Below are 19,224 nucleotides of genomic sequence, written 5' to 3'. Positions count from 1 at the left end.
GGGGGGACTGAGTTTTTGGACCGGGGCTCGGCGGGCATCTTTGGTAACTACCAAACCCAAACATTTCTGAAAACTAGACACCCTGGGGAGTCTGGGGAGGTATGGCATGCGTTGGTCCCTCAATGTTTTCCTACCCAGAAATCCCTGCAAACCATAAATTTAGGTTAAAAAAACAGTTTTCCATACATTTTTGCGTGGGATCGCCGTGTCGGCACAAATGTCCTACCACCATGCGTTCCCCTTGTTCTCCCGAGTAAAATGATACCTCACTTGTGTGGGTGGGCCAAAGGCCTGTGACTAAGGCAGGGGGGCTTAATTTGCAACACTGAAATACTACTTTTTTCAACATTCATTTTTGGCCTGTTCTGATTTGGGGCACCCACACAAGTGAGGTATCCTTTTACTCGGGAGAACATACTCCCTGGACTCCCCCGGGGGTCTACTTTTCAGATCAGATCTGTTTGGGTTTGGTACTTTCCAAAGAATACCACCGAGCCCCGGGCCAAAAACTCAGGTGCCCCCCCCCCAAAAATGAAGGTTGTTTTGCAATTTGGTATTGTAAATTCACCACCATACAATTTGAACCATTTCCTTTCACAGCCACTATACCTACCCACGCAAGTGAGGTACCATTTTTCTTGGGAGACCTGGGGGAACGCAGGGTTGGTGGAAATTTGTTGATCCACGCAGATTCCGGAACTTTCCACCACAGAAATGTGAGTAAAATGCGTTTTCTTTCCCAATTTCTTAGATTTGCAAGGGATTCTGGGTAAGAGAACCTTGGGGTAGGCAGTCGATTCACCCCATCCTGAATTCCCCCGGGTGTCTACTTTTCAAAAATATATAGGTTTGCTAGGTTTCCTTGGGTGCCGGCAGAGCTAGAGTTCAAAAACAAAAGGTAGTCTCTTTGCCCAAAAAGGCCACAATTTCACAGAAAAATTGAGTTGTGACCATGTTGCATTTTGCGCTGTTTCCTGTCGCAGCCACTATGCCTACCCACGCAAGTGAGATACCATTTTTCTCGGGAGACCTGGGGGAACGCTGGGTGGGTGGACATTTGTTGATCCACGCAGATTCCGGAACTTTCCACCACAGAAATGTGAGGAAAATGCATTTTTTTCCCAATTTCTTAGCTTTACAAGGGATTCTGGGTAAGAGAACCTGGGGGTAGGCAGTCGAGTCACCCCATCCTGAATTCCCCTGGGTATCTACTTTTCAAAAATATATAGGTTTGCTAGGTTTCCCTAGGTGCCGGCAGAGCTAGGGTTCAAAAACAAAAGGTAGTCTCTTTGCCCAAAAAGGCCACAATTTCACAGAAAAATTGAGTTGTGACCACGTTGCCTTTTGCGCTGTTTCCTGTCGCAGCCACTATGCCTACCCACGCAAGTGAGATACCATTTTTCTCGGGAGACCTGGGGGAACACTGGGTGGGTGGAAATATGTTGATCCACGCAGATTCCGGAACTTTCCACCACAGAAATGTGAGGAAAATGCGTTTTGTTTCCCAATTTCTTAGCTTTACAAGGGATTCTGGGTAAGAGAACCTGGGGGTAAGCAGTCGAGTCACCCCATCCTAAATTCCCCTGGGTGTCTACCTTTCAAAAATATATAGGTTTGCTAGGTTTCCCTAGGTGCCGGCAGAGCTAGGGTTCAAAAACAAAAGGTAGTCTCTTTGCCCAAAAAAACACAATTTCACAGAAAAATTGAGTTGTGACCACGTTGCCTTTTGTGCTGTTTCCTGTCGCAGCCACTATGCCTACCCACGCAAGTGAGATACCATTTTTCTAGGGAGACCTGGGGGAACGCTGGGTGGGTGGAAATTTGTTGATCCACGCAGATTCCGGAACTTTCCACCACAGAAATGTGAGGAAAATGCGTTTTGTTTCCCAATTTCTTAGCTTTGCAAGGGATTCTGGGTAAGAGAACCTGGGGGTAAGCAGTCGAGTCACCCCATCCTGAATTCCCCTGGGTGTCTACCTTTCAAAAATATATAGGTTTGCTAGGTTTCCCTAGGTGCCGGCAGAGCTAGGGTTCAAAAACAAAAGGTAGTCTCTTTGCCCAAAAAGGCCACAATTTCACAGAAAAATTGAGTTGTGACCACGTTGCCTTTTGCGCTGTTTCCTGTCGCAGCCACTATGCCTACCCACGCAAGTGAGATACCATTTTTCTCGGGAGACCTGGGGGAACGCTGGGTGGGTGGAAATTTGTTGATCCACGCAGATTCCAGAACTTTACACTACAGAAATGTGAGGAAAATGTGTTTTTTTTGTCAAATTCTAAACTTTGCAAGGGATTCTGGGTAACAAAGCCTGGTGGTAGGCAGTCGAGTCACCCCATCCTGAATTCCCCAGGGTGTCTACTTTCTAAAAATGTATAGGTTTGCTAGGTTTCCCTAGGTGCCGGCAGAGCTAGGGTGCAAAAACTACAGGTAGGCACTTTGCCAAAAAAGGGTCAATTTGTAACTGCAAAATTGAGGTGTGACCACGTTGCATTTTGCGCCGTTTCCTATCGCAGGCACAAGGCCGACCCACACAAGTGAGGTACCGTTTTTATCGGGAGACTTCGGGTAATTCAGATTTGTAAATCAACTGTTATTACCAAATGAGCTTTCTAGCATTTCTCCCTTTCAATGACAGACATTGTGTAAAAATGTTTTTGAAAAATGACCAATAATTCTCAAGCTAGTATGGGTATTCCCAATTTTGAAAATGTGCAATTATATACTGTTTCTGAACTCTATATTTTGTACCCAATTCAGAAATACATAGGTGTCTTTCATACAGATTTTTCCATGTATACATTTTCTAAGACAAAGTGCTCTATACCCAGTAAAAGAAAAAAAAACATTGCAAGTTGCTGCTCAGTTTTTGGATCTGGGTTCGTTGGGTTCTTGGTGAAACTACAAGTCCTATATATCCCCACAACCAGGAAGGTCTAACGGATGTAACAGTATATTGCTATCCAAGAGCTGTCAAGATTAGAAAAAGTTATAGGTGAAAACGTTGAGACAAAAGGCTGTTTTTTTCAACACATTTTCTATTATTCCAAGATTTAGCTGGTAGTTTCGATAAAGAATCCTTCATGGATTTAGACAAATGACCCCTTTCTGAATTCAGAATTGTGTTTACTTTTCGAAAATGTACAGCTTTCTAGGATATATTATTGCTTTCAAACTCTTTTCTACCATTAACTGGAAGGAGGTGGAAAGCTCTAAAAATAGCAAAAATAGGCTATGTCCCAGAAAAATGCCAAAACTGTGTAAAAAATGTTGGTTCCCTGACAAAAGACTGTCATTCCCTGAAAGCTGAGAAAACGGAAATTTCAGACCCATAAACCCTTTTTTGATACCATTTTCAGGGAAAAACCCAGAGGCTTTCATTTGCAGCCCGTTTTTCCCATTTTTCTGAAAAAAAAAAATCACTATATTTTGGTTAATTTCTGTGACCCCTCCAAGGGAATCCACAAACCCTGGGCGCCTTTGGAATCCACATGATGTTGGAAGAAAAGGACGCAAATTTGGCGTGGATAGCTTATGTGGTCAAAATGTTACAGGGGCCTAAGCGCGCACTACCCCAAATAGCCAAAAAAGGGCTGAGCACAGGAGGGGAAAATGCCTAGCAGCGAAGGGGTTAAAACTAACTCTAGCAAAACAATTGGTTCAAGAAAAACCAAAATGAAGGTTAAAAACAAACAAAAAAATATAACCCTCAAACCACTAACTAGAGGACCAGCCGGCAATAAGAAAAATGGCTTAATTGATGATAGTCCGTTAAGAAGATGGATCGAAGCAAAGGGTGGAGTAAAGAATATGGCTCTAAGACTCTCTGGTACAAGCCCCGTAGAAGAGCACAACTCTCAGGGGTGCAATAAAGCATGCATAATGGAATCCATAAAGAAATCAACATTCACGAACCATGAATCAACAACTCCCCCAGGCGAAACTAGCGCTAACACAAATAATGAAAATAGTGATGGTGCTTCCTCGACGATTACCTCCACCTCTACTGATAACATTAAATTAGATGAATCTGTGGACATCAACCCTCAAGATACAACATCCAACTTTAATATGACTAGGGGGGACCCGGATTATATACTATCAAGTTTAAAATCAACTAAAACAATGTCAGTGGATAACTCAGTGGGACAACCTGACATGGTAAACAATGCGACTGAGGAAACAGACATGAGTACCTCTCCTTTGGACGTTAATAAAACGCTGGCAAAGACAACCCATATGGACCTTCTCAATCCAACTCCATCTCAGGGTCAAACACATGCACAAGACACAATACCATTACAAGACCTCTCAAAAACTTCATCAAATACTATATCCATGGAATCAATTATGCAAACTCTTCTTGCACTAAGAACGGAGAGTCAACAGCAATATTTACAGCTAAGAGAAGATAACACTCAGATACAAGTCTGTATGAGAGAAATTTGTCAAAGTCTTGGTGGGGTCACAAAAGAAATAGAGGACTTAAAACAACGTATAGTAGAAGTGGAAGAAGGTGCCAGTAGAACAGAATCAACTGCAAAACAGAACACCTCAAGGGTCTCTAAACTGGAAACTAAAGTAGAGGATTTGGAGAATCGTGCTCGGAGACAAAACCTTAGACTTTTTGCAATTCCTGAAGGAATGGAGGGGGCCGACCCAAGATCTTTTCTAGTGAAACTATTTCAAAGAGCTTTTAGTGATCTATCCGATTGGGACTGGGATTCCCAACTACAGAGAGTACATAGACTGCCTTTGTTTCAAAAAAACAAAAATAGTAAATTCCCTAGACCATTTTTGATTTACTTTGGGAATTTTCTACTGAGGCAAGCTGTCTCACTCAAAGTCAGACCCAATAACCCAGTATCTATTGACAACTTAACCTTTTTCGTGAAGTCAGACCTAAGCAAAGGTACAATGGATAGACGATGGGAACTTCGGAAAATGATTGACTCTTTCAAAGACATAGGGTGCATGGCCTACCTTCAAGAACCTGCATGTCTCAAAGTTATACGTAACGGACAAGTTATATTCTTTACGGAACCCGAAGAGGCAGGCCAGGCTCTAGAAAAAATCACTTTGGAAAAGCAAAAAGAGGACAATTGAACTAGAACCTAAAATCTATTAATAGCGACATTATCTCTTTTGCCTGGCCACATTGTTGATATAATACTCAAATAACCCTTGGCCTATCTTACTTTCCTATTTCACTCATTTACCTTTCTCCTTTCTTTTTTTCTATTTTTTGGTGTCTGCTTATACTTTTTTTATTATGTGGCCAAATACAGATACACTTATGAAGCGGTAGGGGCAGTTTTCATGTAAGCTCCTTCACTATGCTGCCTACACAGCGGCAGCAGGAGATAGAGGGGTGCTCCCCCCTAAGGGACGTGAGGGTGCGAGGGTGGTGGGGGGGTGCTGACAAGGGAGGGGGTGGGAAAAGGTGGGGGTTAAAAAGGAGGAAAAAGTTTATTGCAAGAAATGAATTTGTTTTAAAGAACATTAGAAAATATTTGGTTAAAAAAAGGTATCAGCAGAGGGAAACTAATCACACGGGAGAGATTATAAATTATAAAAATGCTTAAACTAAGACTATTAAGTTGGAATGTAGATGGTCTAAATAGTAAAATAAAAAGGAGCTTAGTACAATAAGAGATTAAAATTTATAATCCAGATTTTGTGCTACTTTCAAAAACTCACATTAAGTACAAGGACAGAAAATTGCTGTCCCAGATGGGTTACCAATTGGTTGTTTGCTCTACTTTAAATGCGACTATTAGAGGGGTAGCCTTTTTAAAACAAAGAGGAAGTCGGTTTGAAACAAGTAAAACAGCTTCAGACGCTCGGGGTAGGTGGGCAATTGCCCAGATACAATGCGATAACAAAAAATTTGTATTATGTGTGATGTATGGACCCAATATCGATGACCCCAAAGTATTTGAAGAGTTAAGTATAGAGCTATTAGAATGGGAGGGAGAATGTATAACTGCGGGGGATTTTAATTGTGTCATTAATTACAAAATAGATTCCACAGGGCAAAGTAACCCTAACAGGATGCACAATGTTAGATCAGCAATATTAGAACTAGCAACATTAAACAACCTGAAAGATATATGGCGTTCTAAATACCCTCTGATAGCAGGTTACACTTACTACTCTGCGCCGCATAGATCCTGCTCTAGAATAGATATGATATGGGCATCATACCAGATAGCAGATAACTGTGAAATGGAAATATGCCCAAAAATTACATCAGATCACAACCCTCTGCTACTTGAATTTGTAATAAGAGATCAAAAGAAAGAAACACAAAACTTTACATTCCCAAGATACTTATTGGCCGATGCTAGGTTTATAACACTATTGAAAAAACATATACAAGAGTTCATATTACTTAATATTAATACTGCCAATATAAACACAGTATGGGATACTTGTAAATGTAGCATCAGGGGGTTTGGCCAACAATATATATTGACATCAAATGCCCAGAACCGCCGTGCTAGCAAGAGAATCACCTCTAACATATTACAAATCGAACAACAACTTGCCGACGCTACGCAACACTCACAAACTGATATTGATGAGATTAGAATAAAACTAGTTCAATTACAGTCTTGTATAAAAAAAACTTTAAGAGAAAGATATAGCGCAAAAATCCATAAATATAAACTAGCTCAGTATGAAGGTGGTGATCGTATAGGCAAAGTACTTGCATATAAGACTGCGGATAAAAAAGCTAAAACTAAAATCAAGGCAATAATAGGGTTAGATCAAGGGATGTATGATGTTACAACGCGTACTTTTAGCACGCATACCATTACCACGGATTTTTTACAATGCAGGTAATTTTACAACGGATACCTTTACAACGCAATACACTACAACGCAGATACTATTACAACGCATACCATTACAACGTAAGTATAATTATAGGTAAGTATATAATATTAATATAAAATGTAAATAATTATTTTTGAATTATTATATTTAATTATTTATTTAATTAATAAAAAAAAATTAAAACAAATAATTGTCATTTTTAAATTTGTAAATATATATTAAAAATACCCCTGTACCCCAAAACCCAAACCCAGCCCTAAAACCTAAAAATACCCCTTTACCCCAAAACCCAAACCCAGCCCTAAAACCTAAAAATACCCCTGTACCCCAAAACCCAAACCCAGCCCTAAAACCTAAAAATACCCCTGTACCTCAAAGACCCAAACCCAGCCCTAAAACCTAAAAATACCCCTGTAGCCCAAAACCCAAACCCAGCCCTAAAACCTACAAATACCCCTGTACCCCAAAACCAAAACCCAGCCCTAAAACCTAAAAATACCCCTGTACCCCAAAACCCAAACCCAGCCCTAAAACCTAAAAATACCCCTGTACCCCAAAACCCAAACCCAGCCCTAAAACCTAAAAATACCCCTGTACCCCAAAACCCAAACCCAGCCCTAAAACCTAAAAATACCCATGTATCCCAAAACCCAAACCCAGCCCTAAAACCTAAAAATACCCCTGTACCCTAAACCCAAACCCAGCCCTAAAACCTAAAAATACCCCTGTACCTCAAAACCCAAACCCAGCCCTAAAACCTAAAAATACCCCTGTACCCCAAAACCCAAACCCAGCCCTAAAACCTAAAAATACCCCTGTACCCCGAAACCCAAACCCAGCCCTAAAACCTAAAAATACCCCTGTACCCCAAAATCCAAACCCAGCCCTAAAACCTAAAAATACCCATGTACCCCAAAACCCAAACCCAGCCCTAAAACCTACAAATACACCTGTACTCCAAAACCCAAACCCAGCCCATAAACCTAAAAATACCCCTGTACCCCAAAACCCAAACCCAGCCCTAAAACCTAAAAATACCCCTGTACCCCAAAACCCAAACCCAGCCCTAAAACCTAAAAATACCCCTGTATCCCAAAACCCAAACCCAGCCCTAAAACCTAAAAATACCCCTGTACCCCAAACCCAAACCCAGCCCTAAAACCTAAAAATACCCCTGTACCTCAAAACCCAAACTCAGCCCTAAAACCTAAAAATACCCCTGTACCTCAAAACCCAAACCCAGCCCTAAAACCTAAAAATACCCCTGTACTCCAAAACCCAAACCCAGCCCTAAAACCTAAAAATACCCCTGTACCCCAAAACCCAAACCCAATCCTAAAACCTAAAAATACCCCTGTACCCCAAAACCCAAACCCAGCCCTAAAACCTAAAAATACCCCTGTACCCCAAAACCCAAACCCAGCCCTAAAACCTAAAAATACCCCTGTACCCCAAAACCCAAACCCAGCCCTCAAACCTAAAAATACCCCTGTACCCCAAAACCCAAACCCAGCCCTAAAACCTAAAAATACCCCTGTATCCCAAAACCCAAACCCAGCCCTAAAACCTAAAAATACCCCTGTACCCCAAACCCAAACCCAGCCCTAAAACCTAAAAATACCCCTGTACCTCAAAACCCAAACCCAGCCCTAAAACCTAAAAATACCCCTGTACCCCAAAACCCAAACCCAGCCCTAAAACCTAAAAATACCCCTGTACCCCAAAACCCAAACCCAGCCCTAAAACCTAAAAATACCCCTGTACCTCAAAACCCAAACCCAGCCCTAAAACCTAAAAATACCCCTGTATCCCAAAACCCAAACCCAGCCCTAAAACCTAAAAATACCCCTGTACTCCAAAACCCAAACCCAGCCCTAAAACCTAAAAATACCCCTGTACCCCGAAACCCAAACCCAGCCCTAAAACCTAAAAATACCCCTGTACCCCAAAACCCAAACCCAATCCTAAAACCTAAAAATACCCCTGTACCCCAAAACCCAAACCCAGCCCTAAAACCTAAAAATACCCCTGTACCCCAAAACCCAAACCCAGCCCTAAAACCTAAAAATACCCCTGTACCCCAAAACCCAAACCCAGCCCTCAAACCTAAAAATACCCCTGTACCCCAAAACCCAAACCCAGCCCTAAAACCTAAAAATACCCCTGTATCCCAAAACCCAAACCCAGCCCTAAAACCTAAAAATACCCCTGTACCCCAAACCCAAACCCAGCCCTAAAACCTAAAAATACCCCTGTACCTCAAAACCCAAACCCAGCCCTAAAACCTAAAAATACCCCTGTACCCCAAAACCCAAACCCAGCCCTAAAACCTAAAAATACCCCTGTACCCCAAAACCCAAACCCAGCCCTAAAACCTAAAAATACCCCTGTACCTCAAAACCCAAACCCAGCCCTAAAACCTAAAAATACCCCAGTACCCCAAACTTACCTATAATTATACTTACGATGTAATGGTATGCGTTGTAATAGTATCTGCGTTGTAGTGTATTGCGTTGTAAAGGTATCCGTTGTAAAATGACCTGCGTTGTAAAAAATCCGTGGTAATGGAATCCGTTGTAAAAAATCTGTGGTAACAGTTACATACCTAGATCAAGGCATCTATGAACAAGCAGACCAAATATTAAATCAATTTGCTAATTATTACCAAAACCTATACACTTCAGACAATATACCTTCCAAAAGCACAATAACACAATACCTCAATAAATATTTAGCAACACAAAGGGTTCTAAATATAGAAGTTCTTCAACAATTAAACTCAAAAATAACACTATTTGAAATAAAACGCGCAATTGACGCTCTACCGCTAGGAAAGGCAGTTGGTGAGGACTGTTTGCCTTTGGAAATATACAAAACTTGTGCCCAAGAACTATTACCACTTTTGGAAAATGTGATAAACTCAATGCTCACATCTAAGAAAGCACCACCATCTTGGAAAATTGCCAAAATAATTTTTTTCCTCAAAAAAGGCAAACCTGAAAAAGAGTGCGGTTCATACCGCCCAATCTCTTTGCTCAACTCAGACGCTAAGATTTTCTCTAAGATTTTAGCCAATCGCCTTGCTCCTATTATGCCTGAATTGGTTAATTCATAACAACATGGTTTCGTAACGGGTAGAGACACTATCGCCCACGCAAACATGGCAATCACAGCTTTTGATGTTGCTGAGACTATTCACACCCCACTCGGTATGATCATGTTAGATGCGGGAAAGGCATTCGACCGAGTGGGGTGGGAATACATGTGGGAAGTACTAAAGAAAATGGGAATATCCGGACCATATCTGGATTGGGCTTGCTCATTATATGATGAACCACTGGCCAAGATTAGTTATGGGGGTAAAGACTCAGCTAACTTCAAGATAGGAAGAGGAACAAGGCAAGGTTGCCCTCTCTCCCCATTACTTTTTGCTTTATCTCTTGAACCCTTTTTGAATGCACTAAACGAGCAGGTTAACATCATTCCGGTAAACCACGGCGAAAAAACTCTCAAATTAACAGCTTTTGCTGATGATATTGTAATTTATACAACAGACATAAATAAAGCAATGCCTGAGAATATTGGTGAAGCGACAAAATTTGGTAATGTATCTGGATACGAACTAAATGTGAGTAAAACACAAATCCTTGCTAATTATACCCCAGAAGAACCTATATATGATATATGCCAAAATGCTATATATTTAGGAATTAAATTAGCTGCGAATGTGGAAAACATATTAAACATGAATTATGAAGCTTTCCTAAAAGAAACTGCTCTAAGTCTTAAAAAATGGCACAAGATACCACTTAGTTTAATAGGATGACTTTATTTGATAAAAATGAAAATATTACCCAAATTACTTTACTTATTTAGGGCTATACCACTACAACCTAATAAACTTTTTTTTAAAAAACTAGATGGCATATGTAGCAGTTTTTTATGGGGGTATAAAAAAGCACGAAGGGCTATCAAGTTTCTGGAATTGCCAATATCAAAAGGTGGTCTCACATTTCCTGATTTTAATTAGTACTTTCTAGCAACCTTTTTTTGTCGAATTAGGAGCTTAATGAAGAATGAAAATCCACTATTTTTCCATCATTACATGCTAGGGCCTGCTAGTAAACAATTCTTATTTCGCGCACACGACCCGAATTATTTCAAACGTGTCAAATTTAAGACGGCTAAGCACATTAAAAAAATCTGGGACCAAATCTTGTCCATTGACAAAAGTTCATTTTTTAATGCTGAACTTAGACTCTGGAACAATCCAGGTCTTCCTGGTATTTTCTCTGATGGGACAGGAAACCGATGGATCTGACATGGAATTAACACACTGGGAGACCTCTATGGATCAAAAGGTATCTTAGATTTTGAAAGACTGAAATTAACAAATGGTCTACCAAACGATATGTATTTTAAGTACAGACAAATAGGAGACTTCCTTTTTTGCAAAATGAAAATAATGGAAATAACCCAATTGGACGTACTTGAGTGTTTATACTCTGATAAAACAAAATCATTAATAAGATTGGGTTATCAACACTTAGCTAAAGGCAAGGGCGACGACACGATCAAAATTGCAACAAAATGGTCTGGTAGACTTAACATGGATATCAATCCTACACAGATTGCAACGGCACTATCCCATTTAAATAGTATAGTACATTCTTCCAATCTTAGATTACAATCCTACAGAACAATTACACAACTTTATTATACCCCACAAAGAATATCTACTTGGACACAGGGGAATTCAATAACAGATAAAACTAAATGTCCAAAATGTGACACACATGCAGCTGGAATAGAACATATGCTGTTTTCTTGTCCTAAATTATCTATATATTGGAATGGAATAATGGAAGTCCTAAAACACAAAAAGATAACAACTCCGGTGCTCTCTGCACATTTAGTTCTATTAGATCTACAAGAAACTAACTGTCTCAATAAGGATCTCATAACTATACTCTTTGCATGTGCAAGATTAGCTATAGCTAGAACATGGATATCTAAGGATCCCCCTAATGTTTCAGAATGGTGTGCTTTGGTTAGCGAAATAAGAATTATGGAACTTACATTAGCTAAACATAGAGGCCCAAAAGCCTTTAAAAAAAAGAAAAGATTTTTAAACATTTTTTTGAACTTTAAAAGTTGGAATTTCTTACTTGTGACAATCTACTATTATTTGGGCACTATATTTAACTTGCTAAAATGTACTCTGTAACTTTTCCTTTTGCTTTCCCATCTCTCTGTTGTTCTTTTTACAGTGTAAAATGTAATTCAAGCTAATATTATGTCACTTTACTGCTACATGAATCGATGTATTTTTTCTTTTTTCTTATCTTACAATAATAAACATATTTAAAAAAAAAAAAAAAGTAGATTTGGTTCACAATCCTCTATTGTAAAACCTCTGAACCGCATTTATGGTGATCACTTTCAAATGTATGCCTTTGAGGGATGCGCACTCAAAATATTGACCTACAGTAAAATTGAGTTTTTAAAATCAGGGGAACAGAATATCGAAGTCAAGAATATCGTTGACCAGAATATCTGCACTGAGGTAAGTAATATTGATTTTTTTAATATCGAAGTAAGTAAAATCAAAGTAAATATTATTATTAACAAAAATATAGTTGTATATAATATCAATTTTTTTAGTGTTATGTATTTTAGTATTTTAGCATGTATTTTGTATGTATGTTTAAAATGTTTTCATTATTTTTAAATATTTGTATTAAATGTCTAAAAAATTGTGTTTTAGTATCAGAGCGGATTGTGGGTTTATATGGGAATAGTTTTGTTTGTAGTAATTTGTTTATCATTAATTAATTAATATGTTTTTATTTATTGTTATTGATTGTTAATTTATTGATAATTATTGGTAATTAATTTTTATTAATTGGTTAATTTATAAGTATAATAATTATAATTAATGTATTATTAATATACATTTCTATTTATTGTTGTGGATAATAATTTATTGTAAAATAATTATTTAATTGATTGATTGGTAATTAAATGAAATATGTTATTTTTAATATATAGCAGGTTGTGGGTGTATAGCAGGAAGGGTGGAAAGTATTTTAAATATATTTAATTAGTTAATATGTGTTTATTTATTTTTATTTTTTAATAATGTATTGTTAATTAATTATTAATTTGTAAGCAATGTTTATTAATTGGTTACTTAACAATTATATTGATGATAATTACTATTATTATTTGTTATTTATTGTTATTGTTAATTAATTCATATAGTTAATTGTGTTATTTTTTATGTGTAGCGCGTTGTGTGTTTATAGGTGATTAGGATGGGCACGTTTACATAAATTGCGTTCAACAGTAGCAATTTGGGAAGCAATTAGGTGGCGCATCTGATTTATAGGGTAATAACCAACACGAAAGCTGTTTGACTATAGTGAGAGAACATCGGCAAAACAAACAAGTTATAGAGCACTACAACGAAGTGTTAAACTTCTGATAGTAGGAGGGTTGCATACGAACTAATCTAGAAAGCTAGAATGCATAGCTACAGATGAAAGTAGCAAGCGCGTAAATTGGTTATTTTGATTTAAACAAAGATATACAGAGTATTTGGTATTAATTATGCTTAAATGCATTGGAACAACAAGGAATGTTTGTAACGGATTATAATATGTGATTGAAAACATATGTGGAAGAAAACAATGAAATCGAATCGCACAATAAAAACATGAATTGCACAAAGGAATCTTTTCACGTTAATTCTTGCTGAATATTTTTCAGCACCAATCGCAGTGCCAAGGGTGAGAGGCCTATGGATCAGTAGGTCAGCTACATTTAGAAGTATTCAATTACACCCCAGGAGGAGAGTGATACCCTCGAGCACGCCCAAAAGACAGCAATCAACTTAAGGCGGTGCACATCCCGATACTTAAAGCCAAATTAGGTATCAATTTTACCCACACAATTCGGGCAGACTTGAGTAATTTATAGCATCCTCAAAGTCAGTCTTTCAAAAATTCCAAAGTATAGGATCTGAGAATGTAAAATCAAATTGTTTCTCAAGAAAAGTCATTTTCAATCGTTTGGAATATCGGTGTTTGGGCAGATATGACCCACGGACACAGTTTATGACTTTTCCTGAGAAACATTTGGATTTGGATTATCATGTCCTATACTTCTGAATTTTTGAAAGACTGACTTTGAGGATGGTATAAATTACTCAAGTCCTTGGATGCTGCTGGGAACGCGCCCAGCAACACCCTTTGCACGCCCCTTTAACGCAGGACACTGGCTTAGTCCTGCCTGATAAATATCACTCAGTCTTCTGCGCCATCGGAACATCACCAAAAGTGACGTTCCGGAGGCGCAAGGGGCTCGTAAGTAAGGCCCCATAGGTTTCACACTTGTTATAGTAAGGAATTAGCATTTAAAAAACCTTTGAAATTCACTGAAAAAACCATAGGTTTCACACCAGTTACAGTTAGCTGGACATTTTACTCATACAAACCATTGAAATTCCCCCTTTATAGTTAGTTGTACTCACTATATCTCGCGCACCCGCAATCAACTTCTTCAATGCAAAGTAGTGTATTTATAATACATATTTAAATATCAAAGCAAACCACATTCACTGGATGATGTCATCAGTGATGTCATTTGAGATGTCATCAGTGATGTCATCAGTGATGTCACTGACCATGTCATAAATGATGTAATATGTGACATCATCAGCAGTGGATTGCGGGCGCGCAAGTTATAGTGAGTACAACGAACATTTACATGGGAATTTCAATATTTTTGTATGAGTAAAATGTCCAGCTAACTATAACTGGTGTGAAACCTATGGTTTTTTCAGTAAATGTATATATATATTACATTTTATATATATATCTATATGTTTAACTTTTTTTAAGGTACATTTATTTAGTATAATTGTTAACATTCACAAATAAACTTAAATAACGTTTTTTAAGTTACATTTATTATTTATTTTACATAATTTTTTTATATAAAAAATGATATGTTCTTCATTGATATTTTTGACAACAATATTTTTTTCTTGACATTTTCGTACTTACCACTATGGAGATAGGAAGTCGATATTATTGAGAACGATATTTTTGATCCAATACTTTGGTAACTCAATATTGTGGTTGTCTATATTCTATCAGTGATCCACTTACCTTATCAATATTCATGAGGTAGGTGTCAAATTGGGACTGACTGTAATTGGATGCCTTTACAGGGATGGAGGCCTGCTGGGACAGCAGACCACAACGTCTTTGGTCACTTCTTCTTAAGTGCATCCCATTTTTCTTAAAATGAAAGAGGGCTACTTGTATTTCTTTATTTACATTTCTTCTAAAGGTAGCAGTGGCTCAATGGACCTCTGCTTTCTCCCAAACTCACTTTTTTTCAAAAATCTCACTCACCTGTTGCTGGTTTGGCCCCTCAGAGTGCCATATGATGGAGCTTTGGGTGATTGAAAGTTGGTGACCTGGTGGGGCTAAAAGGTCAAAGCTTCCAACCTTGATGCCAGCTATTGATCCGTTGGGAAATTTAACCCAGTTTAGAATGTCATACTGTGCAGGCATGTCAAAGGATATGTTCTCCCCAGTCGGTGTCTTAAAGCGTGTCTTCATAAGGAACTTGTTCAGCTGTTCAAAGAACAAAATACTCATCAATTAGAGAAGGTGTAGAATCATTGGTTGAAGTAGCTTGTATGTGCAGGAAGGAAGGTGCAGGGTTGACACTCATATAGTTTATCTCAGTAATCACATGCGATGAAAGACATTTCTATTCAAGCTCTATCTCTTCTCAATACAATGAATCTTCTCGAAATAATCTTAAAGTATGTGACATTTAAAGAAATCAACTCTAATGGAAACACAAACTTGCAAGCACCTTCTAGGGTGCGATATGACCCCACGTGCTTTTGTGCTATAATTTACTGCTGATAACCCCTGATGTCTAGTATCATCCTCCAGCCAATGGAAGTGAGGTACCAGCAGAGGGGTAACAATGTACCCCAAGGTGCAATTGTATGTATGCGCTGTGGGGTTTGCCCTCTGAGGGTTTGATCACAACAAAGAAACCAGACCTGGAGCAAGGATGAGAGAGTCTTTGAGGTGTAGGGCCCATGGACCACTGCAAGAGAAGAAATCAGACTTGCCATACCTGGATGCAAGGAAGCATGAGTCACTGTGTGATGGACAACACACACCAACACAGATACAGGGCACATACTCAGGGGACAGAGAAGGAAACCAGTTATATATATATGTTCATATGCAAGTGTGTGTACATGCATGCATGTAGTATTTAAATAGGATGAACTGAAGGGCAATAGAGCCCTGACAGAGTGAACCATAGATGTGCTTTCATGGAGGGCTGAACAGATTTTAATTGAGCAGCAGGAAAAATCCTGCTGAGTCCCTGATTTACAAACTGAAGGACTGGGTTATTTAGAACCCAGCGGTGCCAGGGCACAACACCTGAAACCTTCGTGGGTAACCTGCTCCGGCGTACGAATCACAGAGACACGGGACACTTCCTTCGGCGTCAAAGATTCAAGGTTTATTTGCTGCAGGGAAACACAGAAATCACGGAAGTACAACAAGTGTAGTTCAGAGCGTCTGCTTCAAATTGGTCCTGCGGATCGCTCCTTTTATACATGGTTATCCCATTGAGTTACATTGGACACAAAAGTTTATGACCCGGTTCCCATAATTATCCCCCAGAGGGGTCGCTTTGGTCACTTTGATACACATAAGGCCCGGAACATAAGTGCGGAAACATTTGGCGGTTCCCAACTGTAAAAACCCATCTTCCCAACATTAGTGCATTCCAATCGGCAATAAAACAGATCGAAATAGGAACAAGAACAGGTGTAGAGGAAGACGGAGACAGTGGGGAAATCGGAAAGGGTGTAAAAAGGGAGGTATCGAGAGACACGAGATACAGGCATCAAAGGGACGTGCCTAATGAGATGCACGGCTAAGACAATAAACCGGCATGGCGAGATGAGCCTCGAGCGGGGCCATCTGCCTTACAGTATCATCCCCCTCATCATAAAGACACTTACAAAAGACATGTGTCTTCCGCAAATATCTTGGGAGTCCCAGGGTCGCGAAGCGGACATCGTCCGTTCGCTGGCTACTTGAGGGCAAGAGACAAAATGGATGCCGTATCTAAGATGGAACCCGTGGGTACAGATGAAAAACCCACATAACAAACGAACGGTTCGAGTTAGTACAGCGAAACTGCGCACACTTACTAAACTCGTCATTTGCGGTTCATAGATACCAGACTCGATCATATTCGTGCGAGTCGAAAACACCACTTACAATTGTCACGGAACCTCAGCCCCCACCCATGGCTGCCACTTTTATGCCCATGCCGTAGTGTGTGCGGTTCTAAGCCATCCTCCAGTTTACTTTTGGTCACTTTGACTGCACCCCTAGAGACTGGAGCTCCACTGTGGAATGAATAACCAACATACAGCAGCATTAGTAGATAAAAGATGATCAGTTCACTAGCGGATAAGCACATGATCAGCAGACAGGTGATAAGGAAGATTGGTGTAGAGCAGTGGTTCCCAAACTTTCGACTCCTGGGGACCCCCACTGGAAGCCGGAGACTCCCAAGCAGCTTGTAGGATTTAAATTTCAAACATTAAAACAGTAAATCAAAAAAAATAACACATGTGTGCACACATAACAAATACTCAAATTACTAAGTAGTTTAGGGGCATATTTACTAACCCTATCACCATCGGAACATCACATTTTTTCGATGTTCCCGTGGTGATAGGGGCTTCACCTTATTTACAAGTCAGCATTAAGCCACTTAACATGGCTTAACGCTGCCTTGTAAATAAGACCCCCTTTCACCCAATGCTTAGCGAGAAAGGGGTGGGCGGTGGGTGTTGCAGTGGGCGTTTCCCCAAATTTACCGCAGCAGCATAAATGGGAGGCAGCTCCAAAAGTAAGACCTGGTCTTAACTTGGCGAAACAAGGAGGAATGCTTCATTTCTCCTTCTTTTGCAAAACGCCGTGGATTGTTTATGTTCAGGAAGGTGACCCTTCCTGCACATCAACAATCTTTAAAATGACATTTTGTAACTTCCATGTGTGCTGCGTTAAGAAGCACACATAGAAGTGACAAAACAACATTTCAAGATTTTTTATGTGCTGAAAGGGGGACATTTCTGTACATAAACAATCTTTCCCTGTTAAGTGTAGCGCCTGCGCAGGGGAAACGCAGGGCTGCACCATTTTCTTGTAAATATGGTGCAGCTCTGCGTTTCTGAAGTCACGGAGTGTGCTGTTAAGCCAAAGAGGATAACAACACTCTCAACCACTTTTGTTGTATTTATATATTGAAAGAAGTTTCAAGAAAACAAAAAAAGTTAATGGAAAGGTTGGCGTTGCATCTCGGTGATTAACTGTTCAATGGTTGGTTTTATTTCGCAGAACGAGGCTCCGGCTCCTTCCAGGGCCAGACTGGAAACCCAAAGCAGCCCTGGCAAATGATTTCAAAACAGTCCCCATACGGTGCATACAAAGTCCAGTGAGTGAGCCTGACCACTACGAAGGGGGCTGTGGGAGGCTCTCCCACCAAAACATTTAGGAAACAATGGTGCAGTCTACAACACATTCATAATTATATATTGAATTGTATTAGCTTTTAAAGAATAGTAGATGAAGACCTGACTATGCACCAGAGTACGACAATTTTACTGGGGGTTCTTCAATGATTCCCCCAGTATCACCCTCCAACAGTGCCTCTCATCTCTCCTTAGCCCCTCTCTCACATGTATTTCATTCTTTAAAGAATCTCTCATAATATTGTAGAATGTCAGAGCACTTTACACCACACACATATAGAGATAGTGAATCATACATGTAAATCAGTGTGAAGTGATTGCTGATGCATGAACAATATTTTCATGTAAATCAGTGTGAAGTGATTGCTGATGCACAAACAATATTTCTAAAAACTGATGCAATTTTAACCTGTATGGTCGCGCAATTTTAATAATAGAAATCAATTACTCACTCACTCTCACGGACTACTCAGGTGCCTTTAGGGGTGTTTTGGGGCCCAGTAATTGTGAGGGAAGTCTGTGCTCGATCTCTAGCCTGCCCGCCTTGGTCCGACTCGGTGATTACCACCGTTGAGCGGAGGGCGGACAGGCAGAGCCAGACACTTCCGCCTGCAAGAGCAGTCAGCGCTCTAGCTTTTCCAACTGCGAGTGCTACATAGGCAGCGAGGAGCGGCGGGCCCATTACGGTAAGGGACGACGGTGACAGAGTCTCCCCTGACCAGCTTTGACACCAGCAAGCGCTGTTGAAGGCAAGACTTTGTCGAAGTGATTGCTGATGCACGAA

At 39.7% G+C, this 19,224-nt stretch overlaps 1 protein-coding gene across 1 annotated transcript in view; it reads right to left on the bottom strand.

Annotated features, from left to right (window-relative positions):
• Positions 1-15,474, bottom strand: part of LOC147725229 (vomeronasal type-2 receptor 26-like) — a 108,255-nt gene extending 92,781 nt beyond the window's left edge. Inside the window, exon 1 of the mRNA XM_086918215.1 lies at positions 15,265-15,474. Within this exon, the coding sequence (XP_086774341.1) occupies positions 15,265-15,474 (210 nt within the window). The remainder of the gene's footprint in view (positions 1-15,264) is intronic.
• Between the last annotated feature and the right edge of the window lie 3,750 nt (positions 15,475-19,224).

The sequence above is a fragment of the Lissotriton vulgaris genome, chromosome 4_1 (genome assembly GCF_964263255.1).
Source record: "Lissotriton vulgaris chromosome 4_1, aLisVul1.2, whole genome shotgun sequence".
In the NCBI taxonomy this organism is placed as follows: domain Eukaryota; kingdom Metazoa; phylum Chordata; class Amphibia; order Caudata; family Salamandridae; genus Lissotriton; species Lissotriton vulgaris.
The sequence above is the reverse complement of the archived record's forward strand: the minus strand, read 5'-3'. Positions and strand labels throughout refer to the sequence as shown.